A 26,132-nucleotide genomic window follows, 5' to 3' on the forward strand; every position below is an offset into this window, starting at 1 on the left:
GCTTACACTTACCGAATAGAGAACAAGATCCCTCAGTTATAAGATTTAGATATGGAGTTCTATTACCTCTTAATGTTAACAACCTCCTCTCATCTTGTGATTGCTACTGCTAATTCTGTACCAGTAGAAGCAAACACTGAAGCAGTGGATAACAATACTTGCTGGACAACGGTACAAATACCCTGTGAAACTTCATCAACCACACAAACTGGTTTAATAAAAGATCTCAGCTCAAAGAAGTCTATATTGGTTCAACAGTGATCGAAGATTATGACCTGGATTGTTATCCTTGGATGTTTCATAATTCAACAAATGGAAAATGTGAATGTAGTAATATTCCACTTCACTCTGTACTATGTGATGTTGAAATCAGCAGGACATCCATTCTAGATTGCTATTGTATGACTTACGATAGTGAGAGCAATGAAACTCAATTAGGAAGATGTGTGTATGGTTGCGGACATAAAACGGACACTGTGTTTTATCCACTTCCAAATAACACAGACAATCTTAATTCATACTCTTGTGGAAGACTGAACCGAGATTCAACACTGTGTGGGCAGTGTTTACCAGGATATTCACCACTCTTGTACTCGTATGAAATGAAATGCATGAACTGCACAGGAGAGAACATGACCTACAACTGGATCAAGTACATAGCAGTTGCTTACATTCCATTAACATTCTTCTTTTTCTTCATTGTCATGTTTAAATTTAACGGAACTTATCCTTTGAAGTTGTTCATTGGCTTGTCCCAAGGAATCTTTTCACCTATAGCCTCAAGAGCTTTTCTTTCCATTGTTTCAAAGAAATTAGTTTATATTTAAAATTTCACTAGAGCTTTAGGTAGCTTTTATGGTATCTGGAATTTGGATTTCTTTCGTACCGTCATTCCACCTATTTGTGCAATGGACATTAGTCAAATACAAGTGTTTGCTTTGGATTATGCTATTGCCTTTTATCCATTGGTACTGGTTATTCTGACTTACTTTCTCATTAGTTTGCATAGCCATGATGTGCGTATAGTTGTTTGGTTGTGGAGACCCTTTCATAAGGTTTTCAGTTTAGTTGGTCAAAACTGGGATATGGAAGGATCGATTGTGAATGCTTTTGCTACCTTCTTTTTACTCTCCTACTTAAAATTTCTCAACACTACTGTTGATTTGCTAATATTTACTACAATGTATGTACTGAAGCCGAGCAGCAGAGAATATGTTATAAAGTATGTACTTTACTATGATGCGACAGTGGAATACTTTGGACATGACCATCTTCCGTATGCAATAGTAGCTTTGTTTGTCGGAGTTTTTGTTGTAATACTTCCTATAGTGTTTCTGATTGTATATCCAATAAAATGGTTCCAGAAATGTCTCAATGTTTTGAAAATTCAACGTCAACGTCTTGACATGTTTGTCAACTGCTACCAAGGTTACTACAAGGATGGAACGAATGGTACCAGAGATTATCGATAGTTTTCTGTGGCATACTTTCTTCTTCAGATGATTCTGTTCGTACTATTCTCAGTCTCGCTAAGTATCTATTGTTTTCTATTGGAGTGTTATTCACAATTACCCTCATGTTTATGCAACTTTCATTACGACCATACAAAGAAGAATTCAAAGTGTATAACATAACAGATGCTTTCATGCTGCTGATTCTTAGTGGAGTGTTTATTATGGGAATCGCATGAGATGAAGCTGGCATTAAAGCATCCTACTTCAGTACATTTTCTTATTCGGTACTAGCACTCATTGCAATTTTCCCGATAATCTACTTTTTTGTAGTAACTATTTGGTGGCTTGGTAAAGAAACAACTCAAAACTTGGTGCATTAGCAAATTTCGTAGCTTTCGAACTCAGCCTGAAACTCCACAAATTGAAGAGTCATTTTCGGAGAGTGATATTCCACACCGGTTAGAGAATCCATCAGATTACTCATCATCAAATACCTCGCTGATTTCTGCCCCAGGAAAAGATTCGAAGTATGGCTCTGTTGCTTAATTATGCTGTATAGCCATGATTGTATTCTGAGTAGTAGAGTGTAAAGTGTAGCTTAAGCCTACACAAATAGGTGTTTGTGCACAGTGCACAGTATACATGCATAGAGACTATGTTTTTGTGTTCTTAAAAACTAGAGCGCACTAAATTGCAACCCCCTTAGTGTTATTCGGATTCTATTTTGGTATGGGAACGCATGATGAAATAGTTATGGGTGTGAGCAGCCTCCACTACACACATTGCCTATAGCTATCTATTGTGCTATTAAATGAAGTTGTAGGTTCCAAAAGAGCGTCATGTATATTATAGAGCACGCGTAGTGCATGCACACAACGATAAAATAATGGTGATAAAACATTCAACTATAATATAAATTATTATACACAAGAGTACCTGATATGAACTTATTTGTGGACCATTCACTATAAATATAAAATTATTATATATACACAAGAGTACATGTACTCCTGATATGAACTTACTTGTGGACCCACTATATAGCTATATTACAAGTTTTCAGGCCTGGTATAGTATGATGAAAGCACCGCGGGTACTGATACCTTGGCGGATGAGTCAAAGCTACATAACATAAAGCCATAGGTATTGCTAATACACACATGATACCATTTGTCACGACAGAAGAGATTTAAAGGCAAAGAACCTGCAGCATACAAGCTGAGACCCACACATGAGAAGCAAGTGTTGTTGGCTGTTTTATACTGTTAACATAATAAATGTTGTGTATATACAACCGTTTTGACAACAGCAAAATCGATCAGTTAGTTCCACAACAACATTCTTTTCTACCCTCTTTCTATCCCGAGTCCCCAACACTCACTCCACTGGAATGCTGATATGTGTTACACCGGCCTGTCCGTATCAACATTCTACACACGAAAACAAGTTTGATACGACAAACAAGTAAACCATAAAAATTATAGTCTATCTACGAACTATTGTATTGTTCGAACAATCAGTATTAATAGTCTATTTTGAATCTATTTGGGACCACTATCATAAAGCTATTTAGCCACGCTGGTAAAATGTACTCTCCCAAAACGAGCCATATCATGAATGAACTATCAATAGCATTTAAAGGCATGCATTTAAATGCAGTTAACATCAGATGGGGCCACTTCCTGTTTAGCAGCATAATTGTGGTCAAATGCAAGGCCAGGTATAAGGATCATGTGTTGCACATAATGCACATAATACAATCATTGTGCATGCACTGTAGCTACTGCTAGCTCTATCACAAGCATAAACATATTCAGTTGTCAGCTGCAAAGTCTTCGTCTAACTTTGGTCTAACTACATACGATGCCACGTGGAAAGAGGACTAGAACTACCAGATCCACAGCGACAAGCCGACGCTCTACTCGAGCTGCCACACGAAACAATTCGACGGCAACTCCTCCTGGACAGGTAGTCCCAATCACCGCTGGACAGCCTCCAGCACCACCAGCCCCACCACCTGCCCAAGCCGACTTCACGGCATTTTTGCAAGTCATACGCAATGAAGTGCGGGCCGAACTAGAGGCCCAACGCATGGCAGCAAGCTCCCTTCCCGTTTCAACCCAATCCCAGGACCCACTGGAGCTGGCCAACTCTCTACCACAGCCACAGCAGCACCCCGCTCAGCAGCAGACACCGCTCACCACAGGACAACAGCGGCAACCGACCCGGCAACAACAAGTGATGCCCATTGCACAGACCGTGCAGCCTCCACAATATCAACCCACACAAGGGATAGGGACTCTCATCCCCACCACTCTCCAAGGTTGGTGTTATAAATACATTGCTAGCGCTTGGTACATATATCATATGTGATTGTCCATTTTTTTTAAGCTTCTCGCATAGCGTTGTGGAGTACACCTGTTGATTACTTTCCCATTGCTGCCATAATTATAGCTAATTGCCAGCGGCTGAAGTAGCAGTTTAGCCATGTCCCACGCCCCGTCAAACACTTGCTGCCCAGTATGACTATAGCACAGCATAGTATCTCATTTCCAAATCGCACTACCTAACCGTGAGCGCTTGCATGATGCTTGCATGATAAGCACTATGACACGTGGGATTAACACTATACAGTCCTATTCAGTACCTTGATAAGCACTAGCACTATTTACTCTTGTGGCTTGGCTAGGGCAAACTGACTCAGACTAACAGCTTGAGAAGCATATGCACTACTCACTTGTGGCTTTGGCTACTATACTCCTATTCAGTACTATTGCACAGCAGGAAACCTCAAGCACCATTAACAGTGAGTGCTTGCATGATAAGCACTATGACACGTGGGATTAACACTACAGTCCTATTCAGTACCTTGATAAGCACTACACACTATTTACTCTTGTGGCTTGGCTAGGGCAACCGGACTCAGACTAACAGCTTGAGAAGCACTATGCACTACTCATTTGCAGCTTTGGCTACTATAGTCCTATTCAGTACTATTGCACAGCAAAAAACCACACCGCTCATTCACATGGCCTTGGCCCTATTCCGTACTATTGCACGAGCATGATAAGCAGTCGATTTGGCTAGGACAATTGCAGTCCTATCCAGTACTAGTGAGCATGCAGTAACTAGTGAGCAGTATATTTACTTGCTGGTATTGAGTAGGACAGATTGCTACAGCCCTATCTCGCATTATTCACTCGCGTGGCTATATCTCACGCTTCTATTGTTTTTGCTTTTGTTTTGTGTTCCTCATTCACTCATCAATTCTTACGAGCACTTCGCCTCACTATAATATCTAATCCAACCCTCCTAGCAGCCCTTGGGGTCATACCACCACCAGCGCTGTTATCTTCGGTCCCGTTGACCCAAAACCAACTCAGCGCCCCATCTACATACCAATCGCCACAGTCATCCTATGGAAGCGGACTGATTCTCTCACCGGCAGAAGCGCCCGTCCCACAAAAAATTGTCGACAAGATTCGATCTGGTCAATTTGTGGAGATGCGAGAATTGCTGGCCGACAATATCTCCCTACTAGAACAGCTCCACAGCATCCACGCTCCAGGCAACATATCAGCGGCAGGCCCATCACGCCCCCGCATGAGGGATGTCCATACATTGCCATTATGGTTGTATTGCTTCCTGACTTACACAGTAATTCCCACCACAGATCAGCCCACAAAAGATAAGCTTGCCTATGCCCGGCTGATGATCCTAGAGGCCTCTCGTCACGGACACCTCGGCTGGCTGGACTACGATCGCTCTTTCCGGCAACAAGCTGCCGTGAAATACAGACTCTATATTTTCAACTTCATTCCTTACATGCAGGAGGTGCTTGCTAGTAGATTATTATTTTATAAACTATATTCAACTTCATTCACAATCTTATCATGTGCAGGTGCCACTATAGTGGACTTACCCCTACTCCATGAATGTAGAGAACAATTATTATTATAGTCAGTCTAAGAGATAGATATGGAGTTCCTTTACCTACTATTGTTAACTCTCTCTTCCCATCTTATGATTGCTACTGCTAATTCTTCACCAGTAGAAGCAAACACTGAAGCAGTGGATAACAATACTTGCTGGACAAAGATACAAATACCCTGTGAAATTTTATCAACGACACAAAATGGAAGAGGTATCAGCTCAGAGAAGTTTATTGGCTCAAAGGTAATCGAAGATCATGACATGGATTGTTATCCTTGGATGTTTCGTAATCCCATAAATGGAAAATGTGAATGTAGTAACATTCCACTTCACTCTGTACTATGTGATATTGAAATCAGCAGGACATCCATTCTTGACTGCTATTGTATGACTTACAATAGTGAGAGCAATGAAACTCAACTAGGAAGATGTGTGTATGGTTGCGGACATAAAACAGACACTGTCTTTTATACACTTCCAAATAGCACAGACGATCTTAATTTATACTCTTGTGGAAGACTGAACCGCGATTCAACACTGTGTGGGAAGTGTCTACCAGGATATTCACCACTCTTGTACTCATATGAAATGAAATGCATGAACTGCACGGGAGAGAACACAAGCTACAACTGGATCAAGTACATAGCAGTTGCTTATATTCCATTAACATTTTTCTTTTTCTTTGTCGTAATCTTTAAATTTAACGGAAATTCTCCTTTGCTGAAGTTGTTCATTAGTGTGTCCCAGGGAATCTCTTCACCCATAGTGGCAAGAGCTTTTCTTTCAGTTGTTTCAAGGAAAGCTTATATTGAGAATTTCACTAGAGCTTTTGGTAGCTTCTATGGTATCTGGAATTTGGATTTCTTTCGTACTGTCATTCCACCTATTTGTGCGACGGACATCAGTCAAAATACAAGTGCTTGCTTTGGATTATGCTATTGCCTTTTATCCATTGTTACTGGTTATTCTGACTTACTTTCTCATTAGTTTGCATAGCCGTGATGTACGTATAGTTGTTTGGTTGTGGAGACCTTTTCATAAGGTTTTCGGTTTAGTTAGTCAAAGCTGGGATATGGAAGGGTCGATTGTGAATGCTTTTGCTACCTTCTTTTTACTCTCTTACTTAAAGATTCTCAACACTACTACTGATTTGCTAATATTTACTACAATGTATGTACTGAAAGACAACAACAAAGAATACGCTAAAAAGCATGTACTTTACTACGATGCCACAGTGGAATACTTGGGACAAGAACATCTTCCGTACGCAATAGTAGCTTTGTTTGTCGGAGTTTTCATTGTAATACTTCCTATAGTGTTTCTGATTGTATATCCAATGAAATGGTTTCAGAAATGTCTCAATGCTTTGAAAATTCAGCGTCAACGCCTTGACATGTTTGTCAACTGCTACCAAGGTTACTACAAGGACGGAACAAATGGTACCAGAGATTATCGATGGTTTTCTGTGTCATACTTCATATATCAGCTGATTATGTTCGTACTATTCACAGTCACGCAAAGTATCTATTTTTTTTCTATTGGAGCGTTGGTCACAGTTACTGTCATGTTTATGCACCTTTCATTACGACCATACAAGGAAGAATTCAAAGTGTACGACATAACAGATGCCTTCATGCTACTAAGTATGAGTGGAGTGTTCATTATGGCAATCGCAGGAGACGAAGCTGGCATCAAAGCTTCCTACTTCAGAACATTTTCTTATTCATTTCTAGCCCTCATTGCAATTGTTCCGATGATCTACTTTCTTGTAGTAACTATTTGGTGGCTCCTGGTAAAGAAACAATTCAAAACTTGGTGCATCAGCAAACTTTTTAGCTTCCGTACTCCGCCTGAAAATCCACAAATTGATGAGTCATTTTCAGAGAGTGATATTCCACACCGGTTAGAAAATCCATCAGATTACTCCTCTCCAAATACCCCACTGATTTCTGCCGTTGGAAAAGATGCAAAGTATGGCTCCGTTGCTTGAAGTGTCATTCCAGAGCCATAATTGTAATGCTAAAAAGCTGACTTAGTATATAATATAGAGTTTGCTGGCAGTATATCACATACATAGGACTGGTTACATGCAGAAATGTTGTTGTGTACCTCGGTGACATCTAATTACTAAATGTACCTTTCAGTTTGTACGTTTATATTATTATGATTGTCCACCTATATATACTGTGCACTGACATTTGTATATAGGTGTGGGTATTTGTTGTATATACTGCATATAATTATTGTGTGGGTGTAGATCTATCCATTTATCAAAGTGAAACTACTACACAAACACAAATGACAAATTTAGGTGATGTCATTGTATATAAAGAGATAAGTAATGGATATGGGTATAATTATAGTGCCAGAATCACTGTTAAGGATGGTGTAATCACTAGCTGTATAATTGTATCAGCTTTCTCAATTCTCATCACCCTGGAATAAGCGGACGCTGATCTATATTATTGGCACTAGAAGAAGTAGTCACTGCTGTATACACAGGACCATAGATAGCAGGGGGTGGGGCAATTACCCCCTGAAATTCTAGATGGCATTGCAGGATGCATGATGGATGATCCACTAGTAGCAAAGAAACCTCCGCAATTTCTGCTTTAGTAAATGTAATTTTGCTAACTACAAAACTCTATGGTACATGCAGTGGATTGCACAAGCACACTGCATATTATGTTTCCTCGGGCCACCCCTGTAAATCTAAGCTATCTACGGACCTATACTGAGTATCTATAATGACAGCTAGGCAAATATATTTTACTGATATTAGTTACTCACAGTCTGTTTGAGTATTCAGAAACAAACTTACAAAACGAAAATGAAATTACTGTATCCCCACACAGTAAGTTAGAAAAAAGCAAAGCAACGGATGAGGCTTAAATGTTGCTTAAAGCTGTATTTCATTTTTTCCCCTGTTCTCCCTATAATAATTATAGAGTCAACCTACACTTAGAATATGCAAATTGCAATGATTTTATATCCACATGTAGATCACGTTGCTAGATCTATCATTGAATTAATTAGCTCCAGTACATATTTTATGGCTTGTATAGTATGCAATATCTGAATATAGTCAATTCGAACATCATTATTTGAGTCAGGCTAATAGCAATAATTATATATATCTGCTTATTTTAAGCATACACTATATATGCTTGTCAAGCCTCTACTTACCGAACTCTCAGGTGAAGTAAACAGAAGTTGATTATTTAATTAAACGTACTGTTTTCAACTTCATTCACATGTATATCATGTGCAGGTGTCGCTATAATTAGTGGATTTACTCCATCAAAATATCAATAGCTATTATTAAGATATAGGTATGGATTTCTTCTATCTCCTAGTGTTAACACTCACTTCTCATCTTATGATTGCTACTGCTAATTCTGTACCAGTAGAAGCAAACACTGAAGCAGTGGATAACAATACTTGCTGGACAAAGATACAAATACCCTGTGAAACTTCATCAACCACACAAACTGGTTTAATAAAAGATCTCAGCTCAGAGAAATTCATTAGTTCAACGGTTCTCAAAGAACATGATGTCATGGATTGTTATCCTTGGATGTTTCGTAATCCCAGAAATGGAAAATGTGAATGTAGTAACATTCCATATCACTCTGTACTATGTGATGTTGAAATCAGCAGGACATCCATTCTTGATTGCTATTGTATGACTTACGATAGTGAGAGCAATGAAACTCAATTAGGAAGATGTGTGTATGGTTGCGGACATAAAACAGACACTGTCTTTTATACACTTCCAAATAACACAGACAATCTTAATACCTACTCTTGTGGAAGAATGAACCGCGATTCAACACTGTGTGGACAGTGTCTATCAGGATATTCACCACTCTTGTACTCGTATGAAATGGAATGCATGAACTGTACGGGAGAGAACATGACCTACAACTGGATCAAGTACATAGCAGTTGCTTACATTCCTTTAACATTCTTCTTTTTCTTCGTCGTAATCTTTAAATTCAATGGAACTTCACCAATGCTGAAAGGTTTCATTAGTATTTCCCAAGGACTTGTTTCACCTATAGCTGCAAGAGCTTTTCTTTCTGTTACTTTAAGGAAAGCTTATATTAGAGCTTTAGAGGCCTTTTATGGTATCTGGAGTTTGGATTTCTTTCGTGCTGTCATTCCACCTATTTGTGCGACGGACATCAGTCAAATACAAGTGTTTGCTTTGGACTATGCTATTGCCTTTTATCCATTGGTACTGGTTATTCTGACTTACTTTCTCATTAGTTTGCATGGCCGTGATGTACGTATAGTTGTTTGGTTGTGGAGACCTTTTCATAAGGTTTTCAGTTTAGTTAGTCAAAACTGGGATATGGAAGGGTCGATTGTGAATGCTTTTGCTACCTTCTTTTTACTCTCCTACTTAAAATTTCTCAACACGACTATTGAGTTATTAGTATTTACTAGAATGTATGTACTGGAAGCTAACAGCAAAGATTATGTTATAAAGTATGTCCTTTACTATGATGCCACAGTGGAATTCTTTGGACATAAACATCTTCCGTACGCAATAGTAGCTTTGTTTGTCGGAGTTTTCATTGTAATACTTCCTATAGTGTTTCTGATTGTATATCCAATGAAATGGTTTCAGAAATTTCTCAATGCTTTGAAAATTCAGCGTCAACGTCTTGACATGTTTGTCAACTGCTACCAAGGTTACTACAAGGATGGAACGAATGGTACCAGAGATTATCGATGGTTTTCAGTGACTTACTTTTTTCTTCAGCTGATTGTGTTTGTACTATTTACGTTCTCGCAAAGTATATATTGTTTTTCCATCGGAGTGTTATTCATAATTACCCTCATATTTATGCAACTTTCGTTACGACCATACAAGGAAGAATTCAGAGTGTATAACATAACAGATGCCTTCATGCTACTGATTTTTAGTGGAATGTTCATTATGGCAACCGCGGGAGACGAAGCTGACATCAAAGCTTCCTATTTCAGTGCATTTTCTTATTTGATTCTAGCACTCCTTGCAGTTGTCCCGATAATCTACTTTCTTGTAGTAACTATTTGGTGGCTCCTGGTAAAGAAAAAACTCAAAACTTGGTGCGTTAGCAAACTTTGTAGCTTTCGTGCTCCGCCTGAAATCCCACAAATTGAGGAGTTTTTTTCAGAGAGTGATATTCCACACCAGTTAGAGAATCCATCAGATTACTCATCACCAAATACCCCACTGATTTCTGCCACTGGAAAAGATGCAAAGTATGGCTCAGTTGCTTGAAGTGTCATTCCAGACGCATAATTGTAATGCTAAAAAGCTGGCTTAGTATATATAGAGTTTGCTGGCAGTATATCACATACATAGGACTGGTTACATGCAGAAAGTTGTTGTGTACCTCTGTGACATCTAATTATTTATAGCTAAATGTACCTTTCAGTTTGTACGTTTATATTATTATGATTGTCCACCTATATACACTGTGCACTGACATTTGTATATAAGTGTGGGTATTTGTTGTATAGTGCATATAATTATTGTGTGGGTGTAAATCTATTTATCAAAATAGATAATTACTCATCTCTTTATATACAATGACATCACCTGAATTTGTCATTTGTGTTTGTGTAGTAGTTTCACTTTGATAATAGATCTACACCCACACAATAATTATATCACAGAGGTACACAATAAAATTTCTGCATGTAACCTATGTATGTGAATTAAAGAAAACTATAATATTATACTGCCAGTAAACTCTATATATACTAAGTCAGCTTTTTAGCATTACAACCGTGGCTCTGGAATGACACTTCAAGCAACGGAGCCATACTTTGCATCTTTTCCAACGGCAGAAATCAGTGGGGTATTTGGAGAGGAGTAATCTGATGGATTTTCTAACCGGTGTGGAATATCACTCTCTGAAAATGACTCATCAATTTGTGGATTTTCAGGCGGAGTACGGAAGCTACGAAGTTTGCTGATGCACCAAGTTTTGAATTGTTTCTTTACCAGGAGCCACCAACTAGTTACTACAAGAAAGTAGATCATTGGAACAATTGCAATGAGGGCTGGAAATAAACAAGAAAATGTTCTGAAGTAGGAAGCTTTGATGCCAGCTTCGTCTCCTGCGATTGCCATAATGAACATTCCACTCATACTTAGTAGCATGAAGGCATCTGTTATGTCGTACACTTTGAATTCTTCCTTGTATGGTCGTAATGAAAGGTGCATAAACATGAGAGTAACTATGAATAACGCTCCAATAGAAAAACAATAGATACTTTGCGTGACTGTGAATAGTACGAACATAATCAGCTGAAGTATGAAGTATGACACAGAAAACCATCGATAATCTCTGGTACCATTTGTTCCGTCCTTGTAGTAACCTTGGTAGCAGTTGACAAACATGTCAAGGCGTTGACGCTGAATTTTCAAAGCATTGAGACATTTCTGAAACCATTTCATTGGATATACAATCAGAAACACTATAGGAAGTATTACAATGAAAACTCCGACGAACAAAGCTACTATTGCGTACAGAAGATGTTCTTGTCCCAAGTATTCCACTGTGGCATCATAGTAAAGTACATGCTTTTTAGCGTATTCTTTGTTGTTGTCTTTCAGTACATACATTGTAGTAAATATTAGCAAATAAGCAGTAGTGTTGAGAATCTTAAAGTAGGAGAGTAAAAAGAAGGTAGCAAAAGCATTCACAATCGACCCTTCCATATCCCAGCTTTGACTAACTAAACCGAAAACCTTATGAAAAGGTCTCCACAACCAAACAACTATACGTACATCATGGCTATGCAAACTAATGAGAAAGTAAGTCAGAATAACCAGTAACAATGGATAAAAGGCAATAGCATAATCCAAAGCAAGCACTTGTATTTGACTAATGTCCGTCGCACAAATAGGTGGAATGACAGTACGAAAGAAATCCAAATTCCAGATCCCATAGAAGCTACCTAAAGCTCTAGTGAAATTATCAATATAAGCTTTCCTTGAAACAACTGAAAGAAAAGCTTTTGCCACTATGGGTGAAACGATTCCCTGGGACACACTAATGAACAACTTCAGCAAAGGAGAATTTCCGTTAAATTTAAAGATTACGACAAAGAAAAAGAAAAATGTTAATGGAATGTAAGCAACTGCTATGTACTTGATCCAATTGTAGGTCATACTCTCTCCCGTACAGTTCATGCATTTCATTTCATACGAGTACAAGAGTGGTGAATATCCTGGTAGACACTTCCCACATAGTGTTGAATCGCGGTTCATATTTCCACAAGAGTATGAATTAAGATTGTCTGTGTCATTTGGAAGTGGATAAAACACAGTGTCCGTTTTATGTCCGCAACCATACACACATCTTCCTAGTTGAGTTTCATTGCTCTCACTATCGTAAGTCATACAATAGCAATCTAGAATGGATGTCCTACTGATTTCAACATCACATAGTACAGAGTGAAGTGGAATGTTACTACATTCACATTTTCCATTTGTTGAATTACGAAACATCCAAGGATAACAATCCAGGTCATGATCTTCGATCACTGTTGAACCAATAGACTTCTTTGAGCTGAGATCTTTTATTAAACCAGTTTGTGTGGTTGGTGAAGTTTCACAGGGTATTTGTACCGTTGTCCAGCAAGTATTGTTATCCACTGCTTCAGTGTTTGCTTCTACTGGTACAGAATTAGCAGTAGCAATCACAAGATGAGAGGAGGTTGTTAACATTAGGAGGTAATAGAACTCCATATCTAAATCTTATAACTGAGGGATCTTGTTCTCTATTCGGTAAGTGTAAGCCTATTTAGTAGAGCACCAGCGTTCCACTGGTCAAATGTATATCTTTGGAGATGAAAGTGAAACAGTAAACAATATTAGAATGTTTCATTTATGTATTGCACGGAATTTCAGTTATAAATACTCTGTTTTCTTTCGTCTGTATGTATAGTCAACTGAAATAGTCAATCAACTGAAATAGTCAACTTGTGTATATGCATTCAATTAAGCCCAAATAGGATAATATAGTTATAGCTGAGCTAAGGGCTAAATTATATCCTTACGCTACATTGCGTAATACCATCATGAAAATTCCTCTGTGTGTATACCATTAATAATTATTACAAGATGTCACTAATTTAAAAATGCTATATATACCGTCTAGCGGGTAATTTTTGGAGGACAAAATATTCGTGGTTGAGCAGTATTTAGTCATTTGGTAGATAATGTTTTCGTGGTTGCTGCTTGCACTGCAGGTAAAGGTAGGCAAGGTCGCTTCATTCGTGGGTAAAATATTCGTGGTCAGACCGTCAATCACGAAAACCACGAATATTTTGCCCCACAAAAATTACCCGCTATATAGTATATTATATAAGCATGCAAGGACTGCAATTAACTGATTGCTACATACACATGCAGTATTGAGAATGAAACCCATTGATATATGCAGTGACGGTGAGTTTCAACAATCTTGCTAATATAGTATGTTCAGACAGACTATATACGAGGTACTAAACCAATTTGTCATAAAAAGTCTCTTAACGTATACCAGGAGCACATGCGGGGATGGAGCGTCTTACTATGCGAATTCTAGCTATGTAAAAATTATGCTATGTCAAACTGCTAAGTGCTGCTAAGATTTTCATTGTACTTAAGATATTCACTTTCGAACGCGTTTTCGCCATGCAAACATGTACCAGAGGAGATATCACACGAGTATCTCAATTTTTTAAGAGCATTAGCCTTGTTCCCAGGCTGAACGAGGCTATACATATGCACGAAACAAATGATCAATAAATTATAGTAGTAACAAAACATTACATCTGAGGTACATGAGACTAAGTCAATCTTAGCCAAGCACATTCCATACATGCACGTATACCATGTGGAGGAGCCCTGTTATTTCCATGTGAAGACTCAATACTGGTGGACTACCTATAATATAGTAGAACAATATAAGGTTGCAAGAATTGTACATCAACTATATATATGATACTGAATTATTATATCGATGACTCATGCAGTAACAATAACTATATTTTCTGTCACTTATAAAGCTATTCAACCTCGACTAACACTGAGGGTTTTGCACTGTAGTACTCTAAGAACAAAAATAATGCTGTCTCTACCACTATAGTTGTGCACTGTGCACAAACACCTATATACTTGTATGTGAAGGGAAGCTACACTTTCAGTACAGTCAACTTTAGCATTACAACCATGGCTCTGGAATGACACTTCAAGCAACGGAGCCATACTTTGCATCTTTTCCAGTGGCAGAAATCAGTGGGGTATTTGGTGATGAGTAATCTGATGGATTTTCCAACCTGTGTGGAATATCACTGTCTGAAAACGACTCTTCAATTTGTGGGATTTCAGGCTGAGCTCGAAAGCTACGAAGTTTGCTGATGCACCAAGTTTTGAGTTGTTTCTTTACCAGGAGCCACCAAATAGTTACTACAAGAAAGTAGATTATCGGGATAATTCCAAGGAGTGCTAGAAATGAATAAGAAAATGTACTGAAGTAGGAAGCTTTGATGTCCGCTTCATCTCCTGCGATTGCCATAATGAACACTCCACTCATACTTAGTAGCATGAAGGCATCTGTTATGTCGTACACTTTGAATTCTTCCTTGTATGGTCGTAATGAAAGGTGCATAAACATGAGAGTAACTGTGACTAACGCTCCAATAGAAAAAAAATATATACTTTGCGTGACTGTGAATAGTACGAACATAATCAGCTGAAGTATGAAGTATGACACAGAAAACCATCGATAATCTCTGGTACCATTTTTTCCGTCCTTGTAGTAACCTTGGTAGCAGTTGACAAACATGTCAAGGCGTTGACGCTGAATTTTCAAAGCATTGAGACATTTCTGAAACCATTTCATTGGATATACAATCAGAAACACTATAGGAAGTATTACAATGAAAACTCCGACAAACAAAGCTACTATTGCGTACGGAAGATGTTCTTGTCCCAAGTATTCTACTGTGGCATCATAGTAAAGTACATGCTTTTTAGCGTATTCTTTGTTGTTGTCTTTCAGTACATACATTGTAGTAAATATTAGCAAATCAGTAGTAGTGTTGAGAATCTTTAAGTAGGAGAGTAAAAAGAAGGTAGCAAAAGCATTCACAATCGACCCTTCCATATCCCAGCTTTGACTAACTAAACCGAAAACCTTATGAAAAGGTCTCCCAACCAAACAACTATACGTACATCATGGCTATGCAAACTAATGAGAAAGTAAGTCAGAATAACCAGTACCAATGGATAAAAGGCAATAGCATAATCCAAAGCAAGCACTTGTATTTGACTGATGTCCGTCGCACAAATAGGTGGAATGACAGTACGAAAGAAATCCAAATTCCAGATCCCATAGAAGCTACCTAAAGCTCTAGTAAAATTATCAATATAAGCTTTCCTTGAAACAACTGAAAGAAAAGCTTTTGCCGCTATGGGTGAAAAGATTCCCTGGGACACACTAATGAACAACTTCAGCAAAGGAGAATTTCCGTTAAATTTAAAGATTACGACAAAGAAAAAGAAAAATGTTAATGGAATGTAAGCAACTGCTATGTACTTGATCCAATTGTAGGTCATACTCTCTCCCGTACAGTTCATGCATTTCATTTCATACGAGTACAAGAGTGGTGAATATCCTGGTAGACACTTCCCACATAGTGTTGAATGGCGGTTCATATTTCCACAAGAGTATGAATTAAGATTGTCTGTGTCATTTGGAAGTGGATAAAACACAGTGTCCGTTTTATGTCCGCAACCATACACACATCTTCCTAGTTGAGTTTCATTGCTCTCACTATCGTAAGTCATACAATAGCAATCTAGAATGGATGTCCTGCTGATTTCAACATCACATAGTACAGAGTGAAGTGGAATGTTACTACATTCACATTTTCCATTTGTTGAATTACGAAACATCCAAGGATAACAATCCAGGTCATGATCTTCAATCACTCTTGAACCAATAGACTTCTTTGAGCTGAGATCTTTTATTAAACCAGTTTGTGTGGTTGGTGAAGTTTCACAGGGTATTTGTACCGTTGTCCAGCAAGTATTGTTATCCACTGCTTCAGTGTTTGCTTCTACTGGTACAGAATTAGCAGTAGCAATCACAAGATGAGAGGAGGTTGTTAACATTAGGAGGTAATAGAACTCCATATCTAAATCTTATAACTGAGGGATCTTGTTCTCTATTCGGTAAGTGTAAGCCTATTTAGTAGAGCACCAGCGTTCCACTGGTCAAGTGTATTGCTTTGGAGATGAAAGTGAAACAGTAAACAATATCATTTTATAATAAGAATGTATCATTATTTATGTATTGCACGGAATTTTAATTATGAATACTTTGTTTTCTTTCGTCTGTATGTATAGTCAACTGAAATAGTCAATCAACTGAAATAGTCAACTTGTGTATATGCATTCAATTAAGCCCAAATAGGATAATATAGTTATAGCTGAGCTAAGGGCTAAATTATATCCTTACGCTACATTGCGTAATACCATCATGAAAATTCCTCTGTGTGTATACCATTAATAATTATTACAAGATGTCACTAATTTAAAATGCTATACCGTCTAGCGGGTAATTTTTGGAGGACAAAATATTCGTGGTTGAGCAGTATTTAGTCATTTGGTAGATAATGTTTTCGTGGTTGCTGCTTGCACTGCAGGTAAAGGTAGGCAAGGTCGCTTCATTCGTGGGTAAAATATTCGTGGTCAGACCGTCAATCACGAAAACCACGAATATTTTGCCCCACGAAAATTACCCGCTATACGGTATATTATATAAGCATGCAAGGACTGCAATTAACTGATTGCTACATACACATGCAGTATTGAGAATGAAACCCATTGATATATGCAGTGACGGTGAGTTTCAACAATCTTGCTAATATAGTATGTTCAGACAGACTATATACGAGGTACTAAACCAATTTGTCATAAAAAGTCTCTTAACGTATACCAGGAGCACATGCGGGGATGGAGCATCTTACTATGCGGATTCTAGCTATGTAAAAATTATGCTATGTCAAACTGCTAAGTGCTGCTAAGATTTTCATTGTACTTAAGATATTCACTTTCGAACGCGTTTTCGCCATGCACACATGTACCAGAGGAGATATCACACGAGTATCTCAATTTTTTAAGAGCATTAGCCTTGTTCCCAGGCCGAACGAGGCTATACATATGCACGAAACAAATGATCAATAAATTATAGTAGTAACAAAACATTACATCTGAAGTACATGAGACTAAGTCAATCTTAGCCAAGCACATTCCATACATGCACGTATACCATGTGGAGGAGCCCTGTTATTTCCATGTGAAGACTCAATACTGGTGGACTACCTATAATATAGTAGAACAATATAACGTTGCAAGAATTGTACATCAACTATATAATTATATGATACTGAATTATTATATCGATGACTCATGCAGTAACAATAACTATATTTTCTGTCACTTATAAAGCTATTCAACCTCGACTAACACTGAGGGTTTTGCACTGTAGTGCTCTAGTAATTATGACATGTTGTCTCTACCACTATAGTTGTGCACTGTGCACAAACACCTATATACTTGTATGTGAAGGGAAGCTACACTTTCAGTACGGTCAACTTTAGCATTACAACCATGGCTCTGGAATGACACTTCAAGCAACGGAGCCATACTTTGCATCTTTTCCAGTGGCAGAAATCAGTGGGGTATTTGGTGATGAGTAATCTGATGGATTTTCCAACCTGTGTGGAATATCACTGTCTGAAAACGACTCTTCAATTTGTGGGATTTCAGGCTGAGCTCGAAAGCTACGAAGTTTGCTGATGCACCAAGTTTTGAGTTGTTTCTTTACCAGGAGCCACCAAATAGTTACTACAAGAAAGTAGATAATCGGGATAATTCCAAAGAGTGCTAGAAATGAATAAGAAAATGTACTGAAGTAGGAAGCTTTGATGTCCGCTTCATCTCCTGCGATTGCCATAATGAACACTCCACTCATACTTAGTAGCATGAAGGCATCTGTTATGTCGTACACTTTGAATTCTTCCTTGTATGGTCGTAATGAAAGGTGCATAAACATGAGAGTAACTGTGACTAACGCTCCAATAGCCAAAAAATATATACTTTGCGTGACTGTGAATAGTACGAACATAATCAGCTGAAGTATGAAGTATGACACAGAAAACCATCGATAATCTCTGGTACCATTTTTTCCGTCCTTGTAGTAACCTTGGTAGCAGTTGACAAACATGTCAAGGCGTTGACGCTGAATTTTCAAAGCATTGAGACATTTCTGAAACCATTTCATTGGATATACAATCATAAACACTATAGGAAGTATTACAATGAAAACTCCGACAAACAAAGCTACTATTGCGTACGGAAGATGTTCTTGTCCCAAGTATTCTACTGTGGCATCATAGTAAAGTACATGCTTTTTAGCGTATTCTTTGTTGTTGTTGTCTTTCAGTACATACATTTTCGTAAATATTAGCAAATCAGTAGTAGTGTTGAGAATCTTTAAGTAGGAGAGTAAAAAGAAGGTAGCAAAAGCATTCACAATCGACCCTTCCATATCCCAGTTTTGACTAACTAAACCGAAAACCTTATGAAAAGGTCTCCACAACCAAACAACTATACGTACATCACGGCTATGCAAACTAATGAGAAAGTAAGTCAGAATAACCAGTAACAATGGATAAAAGGCAATAGCATAATCCAAAGCAAGCACTTGTATTTTGACTGATGTCCGTCGCACAAATAGGTGGAATGACAGTACGAAAGAAATCCAAATTCCAGATACCATAGAAACTACCAAAAGCTCTAGTGAAATTCTCAATATAAGCTTTCCTTGAAACAACTGAAAGAAAAGCTCTTGCCGCTATGGGTGAAGAGATTCCCTGGGACACACTAATGAACAACTTCAGCAAAGGAGAATTTCCGTTAAATTTAAAGATTACGACAAAGAAAAAGAAAAATGTTAATGGAATATAAGCAACTGCTATGTACTTGATCCAGTTGTAGCTTGTGTTCTCTCCCGTGCAGTTCATGCATTTCATTTCATATGAGTACAAGAGTGGTGAATATCCTGGTAGACACTTCCCACACAGTGTTGAATCGCGGTTCAGTCTTCCACAAGAGTATAAATTAAGATCGTCTGTGCTATTTGGAAGTGTATAAAAGACAGTGTCTGTTTTATGTCCGCAACCATACACACATCTTCCTAGTTGAGTTTCATTGCTCTCACTATTGTAAGTCATACAATAGCAGTCAAGAATGGATGTCCTGCTGATTTCAATATCACATAGTACAGAGTGAAGTGGAATGTTACTACATTCACATTTTCCATTTATGGGATTACGAAACATCCAAGGATAACAATCCATGTCATGATCTTCGATTACCTTTGAGCCAATAAACTTCTCTGAGCTGATACCTCTTCCATTTTGTGTCGTTGATAAAGTTTCACAGGGTATTTGTATCTTTGTCCAGCAAGTATTGTTATCCATTGCTTCAGTGTTTGCTTCTACTTGTGAAGAATTAGCAGTAGCAATCATAAGATGGGAAGAGAGAGTTAACAATAGTAGGTAAAGGAACTCCATATCTATCTCTTAGACTGACTATAATAATAATTGTTCTCTACATTCATGGAGTAGGGGTAAGTCCACTATAGTGGCACCTGCACATGATAAGATTGTGAATGAAGTTGAATATAGTTTATAAAATAATAATCTACTAGCAAGCACCTCCTGCATGTAAGGAATGAAGTTGAAAACATAGAGTCTGTATTTCACTTGATAGTTCATTCATGATATGGCTCGTTTTGGGAGAGTACATTTTACCAGCGTGGCTAAATAGCTTTATGATAGTGGTCCCAAATAGATTCAAAATAGACTATTAATACTGATTGTTCGAACAATACAATAGTTCGTAGATAGACTATAATTTTTATGGTTTACTTGTTTGTCGTATCAAACTTGTTTTCGTGTGTAGAATGTTGATACGGACAGGCCGGTGTAACACATATCAGCATTCCAGTGGAGTGAGTGTTGGGGACTCGGGATAGAAAGAGGGTAGAAAAGAATGTTGTTGTGGAACTAACTGATCGATTTTGCTGTTGTCAAAACGGTTGTATACACAACATTTATTATGTTAACAGTATAAAACAGCCAACAACACTTGCTTCTCATATGTAGGTCTCAGCTTGTATGCTGCAGGTTCTTTGCCTTTAAACCTCTTCTGTCGTGATAAATGGTATCACGTGTGTATTAGCAATACCTATGGCTTTATGTTATGTAGCTTTGACTCATCCGCCGAGGTATCAGTACCCGCGGTGCTTTCATCATACTATACCAGGCCTGAATACTTGTAATATAGCTATAGTGGGCCCACAAATAAGTTCATATCAGGAGTACATGTACTCTTGTGTATATAATTATAATTTTATATTTATAGTGAATGTTTTATCACCATTATTTATTATCGTTGTGTGGCATGTACGCGTGCTCTATAATATACATGACACTCTTTTGGAACCTACAACTTCATTTAATAGCACTATAGATAGCTATAGGCAATGTGTGTAGTGGAGGCTGCTTACACCCATAACTATTTCATCATGCGTTCCCATACCAAAATAGAATCCGAATAACACTGAGGGGGTTGCACTTTAGTGCGCTCTAGTTTTTAAGAACACAAAAACATAGTCTCTATGCATGTATACTGTGCACTGTGCACAAACACCTATTTGTGTAGGCTTAAGCTACACTTTCAGACAGTACACTCTACTACTCAGCATACAATCATGGCTCTATACAGCACAATTAAGCAACAGAGCCATACTTTGAATCTTTTCCTGGGGCAGAAATCAGCGAGGTATTTGATGATGAGCAATCTGATGGATTCTCTAATCGGTGTGGAATCTCCGAAAATGACTCATCAATTTGTGGGATTTCAGGCTGAGCACGAAAGCTACAAAATTTGCTAATGCACCAAGTTTTGAGTTGTTTCTTTACCAAGAGCCACCAAATAGTTACTACAAAAAAGTAGATTATCGGGAAAATTGCAATGAGTGCTAGTACCGAATAAGAAAATATACTGAAGTAGGATGCTTTGATGTCAGCTTCATCTCCTGCGATTGCCATAATAAACACTCCACTAAGAATCAGTAGCATGAAAGCATCTGTTATGTTATACACTTTGAATTCTTCCTTGTATGGTCGTAATGAAAGTTGCATAAACATGAGGGTAATTATGAATAACACTCCAATAGAAAACAATAGATACTTAGCGAGACTGAGAATAGTACGAACAGAATCATCTGAAGAAGAAAGTATGCCACAGAAAACTATCGATAATCTCTGGTACCATTCGTTCCATCCTTGTAGTAACCTTGGTAGCAGTTGACAAACATGTCAAGACGTTGACGTTGAATTTTCAAAACATTGAGATATTTCTGGAACCATTTCATTGGATATACAATCAGAAACACTATAGGAAGTATTACAACAAAAACTCCGACAAACAAAGCTACTATTGCGTACGGAAGATGGTCATGTCCAAAGTATTCCACTGTGGCATCATAGTAAAGGACATACTTTATAACATATTCTCTGCTGTTCGGCTTCAGTACATACATTGTAGTAAATATTAGCAAATCAACAGTAGTGTTGAGAAATTTTAAGTAGGAGAGTAAAAAGAAGGTAGCAAAAGCATTCACAATCGATCCTTCCATATCCCAGTTTTGACCAACTAAACTGAAAACTTTATGAAAAGGTCTCCACAACCAAACAACTATACGCACATCACGGCTATGCAAACTAATGAGAAAGTAAGTCAGAATAACCAGTACCAATGGATAAAAGGCAATAGCATAATCCAAAGCAAACACTTGTATTTGACTAATGTCCATTGCACAAATAGGTGGAATGACGGTACGAAAGAAATCCAAATTCCAGATACCATAAAAGCTACCTAAAGCTTTAGTAAATTTTTCAATATAAACTAATTTCTTTGAAACAACGGAAAGAAAAGCTCTTGAGGCTATAGGTGAAAAGATTCCTTGGGACAAGCCAATGAACAACTTCAGCAAAGGATAAGTTCCGTTAAATTTAAACAGGACAATGAAGAAAAAGAAGAATGTTAATGGAATGTAAGCAACTGCTATGTACTTGATCCAGTTGTAGGTCATGTTCTCTCCTGTGCAGTTCATGCATTTCATTTCATATGAGTACAAGAGTGGTGAATATCCCGGTAGACACTTCCCACATAGTGTTGAATCGCGGTTCATATTTCCACAAGAGTATGAATTAAGATTGTCTGTGTTATTTGGAAGTGGATAAAACACAGTGTCCGTTTTATGTCCGCAACCATACACACATCTTCCTAGTTGAGTTTCATTGCTCTCACTATCGTAAGTCATACAATAGCAATCTAGAATGGATGTCCTGCTGATTTCAACATCACATAGTACAGAGTGAAGTGGAATGTTACTACATTCACATTTTCCATTTGTTGAATTACGAAACATCCAAGGATAACAATCCAGGTCATGATCTTCGATCACTGTTGAACCAATAGACTTCTTTGAGCTGAGATCTTTTATTAAACCAGCTGGTGTCGTTGATGTAATTTCACATGGTATTTGTATCTTTGTCCAGCAAGTATTGTTATCCACTGCTTCAGTGTTTGCTTCTACTGGTACAGAATTAGCAGTAGCAATCATAAGATGAGAGGAGATTGTTAACATTAGGAGGTAATAGAACTCCATATCTAAATCTTATAACTGAGGGATCTTGTTCTCTATTCGGTAAGCGTAAGCCTATTTAGTAGAGCACCAGCGTTCCACTGGTCAAATGTATTGCTTTGGAGATGAAAGTGAAACAGTAAACAATAATAGAATGTTTCATTTATGTATTGCACGGAATTTTAATTATGAATACTCTGTTTTCTTTCGTCTGTATGTCTAGTCAACTGAAATAGTCAATCAACTGAAATAGTCAACTTGTGTATATGCATTCAATTAAGCCCAAATAGGATGTTTTCGTGGTTGCTGCTTGCACTGCAGGTAAAGGTAGGCAGGTCCCTTCCATTCGTGGGTAAAATATTCGTGGTCAGACCGTCAATCACGAAAACCACGAATATTTTGCCCCACGAAAATTACCCGCTATACGGTATATTATATAAAGCCTCGATCCCAGGCCGAGTTTTCGCTTTTATAACGGTTAGGCGAACAACTAGGCCTGGTACTAGTTGTCTGCGCATGCGTCAGTCGTTGTCAGATTCTGACAAATGGATATTCTCGTTCACTTTCGTGACATTTATATTCGTGTACTATCGTGTACTAGAAGTCAGTTCCCGTTTTATCATTATTGGAATCGATTGGAATGGCTCTTAGCTGAAGCTTCTCTCTTCTCTGAAGCTTATTCTGAAGACTGAACAACAAGGGAAGAGGTATAAAGCTTTGTCAAGCTTGTTAAGGTCAGATATTTTTGTGTGGGCCCTATGGCTATGCTATCAAGTCTTGTTCATGTTTGGCAAGATCTACCGGTAGGTAGACTATAGTTTCATCATTAATATGGTGGATCAAGTGAAGAGTGTGAGAACTTGGTGCTGCCATCATCAGCTCGTCGACAATGACACTATAACCTGTTTAATACATATGTATTACATATGTATTAAACAGGTTATAGTGTCAACAGTATATAGATCTACACGTATTTAGAATGTCTACTTCTCTGTACAGGAGCAATGGCTAATATCCAGCTATCCCAACAGTGCTCCTCTTGGCTATACTAACGAACGAGACTGGACAGTTTGAGGTAAAGGTTTAACCATCTTTGGTTTCTTTTAATATTGTCCTATGCTCACAGGACTGGAGTATGACCTGCTCATTCGAGCGTTGCTGGATAGCTCAGAGACATCAAGAGAATCTACGTTTTCTCAAGCAAAATTTAACTGAGCTACGAGTTGGGGCCTAGAATCAGAGAAGTCCAGCAGCCTGCTAAATCTTTTTGAAACGTAATTTGAAGGCATTCAATCATCCTGAAGTTGTCCTGGGTCACTGTAATTGTGCTGCAGCACAACTGGCAACTCCCCAGGCCTTTGTGAAGCAGCTCCCTATGTGCACCTTTTGTGTACTCCCTATGTGCATCTTTTGTGTACTCACTCTGTGCATTTTTCTGTGTACAAATTTCGATTGTTGATTTATTAAATATTTTTGCCAACCACAAATAATTTTATACAATGAAAATTTGACGCATGCGCAGACAACTAGTACCAGGCCCAGTTGTTCGCCTAACCGTTATAAAAGCGAAAACTCGGCCTGGGATCGAGGCTATTTAAAATGATATGGAGTTCTATTACCTCCTAATGTTAGCACTCTATTCATATCTTATGATTGCTACTGCTAATTCTTCACCAGTAGAAGCATGCAAACACTGAAGCAGTGGATAACAATACTTGCTGGACAAAGATACAAACATCCTGTGAAACTTTATCAGCTAGTTTATTGAGTTCAGTGAAGGTTATTGGCTCAACGATAATGAAGATCATGACAAGGATTGTTATCCATTTCGTAATCCCAGAAATGAAAAATGTGAATGTAGTAGCATTAGGTGATGTCATTGTATATAAAGAGATGAATAATGGATATGGGTATAATTATAACACCAGAATCACTGTTAAGGATGATGTAATCACTGTCAATTCTCACTACCCTGGAATAAGCGGTTGCTGATCTATATCACTGGTACTAGTCACTGCTGTATACACAGGACCATAGATAGCAGGGGGTGGGGCAATTACGGTCAATTACCCCCCTAGCATTCTAGATAGCATTGCAGGATGCATGATGGATGATCCACTAGTAGCAAAGAAACCTCCCGCAATTTCTGCTTTAGTAAATGTAATTTTGCTAACAAACTCTATATAGGTACATGCAGTGGATTGCACAAGCACACTGCATATTATGTTTCCTCTTGTATATTAAACCTGATATTACGAAGAAGAAAAAAGGGGCCACCGCTGTAAATCTAAGCTATCTACGGACCTATACTGAGTATCTAGATCTATAATGACAGCTAGGCAAGTATCTTTTACTGATGTTAGTAACTCACATGTCTGTTTGAGTATACAGAAACAAACTTACAAAACGAAAATGAAATTACTGTATCCCCACACAGTAAGTTAGAAAAAAGCAAACCAACGGATGAGGCTTAAATGTTACTTAAAGCTGTATTTCATTTTTTCCCCTGTTCTCCCTATAATAATTATAGAGTCAACCTACTGCACTTAGAATATGCAAATTGCAATGATTTTATATCCACATGTAGATCACCTTGCTAGATCTATTATTGAATTAAATTAGCTCCAGTACATATTTTATGGCTTATATGCAATATCTGAATATAGTCGATTTGAACAACATTATTTGAGTCAGGCTAATAACAATAATTATATACATGTGCTTATTTTAAGCATACACTATATATGCTAGGCAAGCCTCTACTTACCGAACTCTCAGGTGAAATAAACAGAAGTTGATTATTATTTTAATTAAACGTACTGTTTTCAACTTCATTCACGTGTATATCATGTGCAGGTGTCGCTATAATTAGTGGATTTACTCCATCAAAATATCAATAGCTATTATTAAGATATAGGCATGGATTTCTTCTATCTTCTAATGTTAACACTCACTTCACTTCTTA

At 37.9% G+C, this 26,132-nt stretch overlaps 5 protein-coding genes and 1 long non-coding RNA gene across 8 annotated transcripts; 4 read left to right on the forward strand and 2 right to left on the reverse strand.

Moving 5' to 3' along the window:
• The first annotated feature begins 3,128 nt into the window (after positions 1–3,128).
• On the forward strand, positions 3,129–5,494 carry LOC135336290 (proline-rich protein 36-like). 3 transcript variants are annotated; one of them, XM_064532051.1, is made up of 3 exons: positions 3,134–3,777; positions 4,771–5,288; positions 5,356–5,494. In XM_064532051.1, the coding sequence occupies exons 1-3, from the start codon at positions 3,318–3,320 to the stop codon at positions 5,365–5,367; spliced, it is 990 nt and encodes a 329-aa protein (XP_064388121.1). In that variant the 5' UTR covers positions 3,134–3,317; the 3' UTR covers positions 5,368–5,494. The 3 variants fall into 3 exon arrangements, with proteins under 3 accessions (XP_064388120.1, XP_064388119.1, XP_064388121.1); XM_064532050.1 differs by having other exon boundaries at positions 3,129–3,777; positions 4,774–5,494; XM_064532049.1 differs by having other exon boundaries at positions 3,131–3,777; positions 4,771–5,494.
• On the forward strand, positions 5,433–6,374 carry LOC135336292 (uncharacterized). The gene has a single exon (XM_064532054.1). It carries the CDS (start codon positions 5,433–5,435, stop codon positions 6,372–6,374), a length of 942 nt encoding a protein of 313 aa, XP_064388124.1.
• A 2,347-nt stretch (positions 6,375–8,721) lies between these two features.
• On the forward strand, positions 8,722–11,187 carry LOC135336289 (uncharacterized). Its single transcript, XM_064532048.1, has one exon. The coding sequence runs from the start codon at positions 8,722–8,724 to the stop codon at positions 10,660–10,662; it is 1,941 nt and encodes a 646-aa protein (XP_064388118.1). The 3' UTR covers positions 10,663–11,187.
• A 6-nt stretch (positions 11,188–11,193) lies between these two features.
• Positions 11,194–13,143, reverse strand: LOC135336288 (uncharacterized). Its single transcript, XM_064532047.1, has one exon. It carries the CDS (start codon positions 13,141–13,143, stop codon positions 11,194–11,196), a length of 1,950 nt encoding a protein of 649 aa, XP_064388117.1.
• A 2,110-nt stretch (positions 13,144–15,253) lies between these two features.
• On the reverse strand, positions 15,254–16,665 carry LOC135336291 (uncharacterized). Its single transcript, XM_064532053.1, has one exon. The coding sequence runs from the start codon at positions 16,576–16,578 to the stop codon at positions 15,565–15,567; it is 1,014 nt and encodes a 337-aa protein (XP_064388123.1). The 5' UTR covers positions 16,579–16,665; the 3' UTR covers positions 15,254–15,564.
• A 7,014-nt stretch (positions 16,666–23,679) lies between these two features.
• On the forward strand, positions 23,680–24,648 carry LOC135335735 (uncharacterized). Its single transcript, XR_010394601.1, has 3 exons — positions 23,680–23,901; positions 24,167–24,242; positions 24,294–24,648. It is a non-coding gene; the product is annotated as an uncharacterized LOC135335735 (long non-coding RNA).
• Positions 24,649–26,132: the final 1,484 nt, after the last annotated feature.

Source organism: Halichondria panicea, chromosome 5 (genome assembly GCF_963675165.1).
Source record: "Halichondria panicea chromosome 5, odHalPani1.1, whole genome shotgun sequence".
NCBI lineage: Eukaryota > Metazoa > Porifera > Demospongiae > Suberitida > Halichondriidae > Halichondria > Halichondria panicea.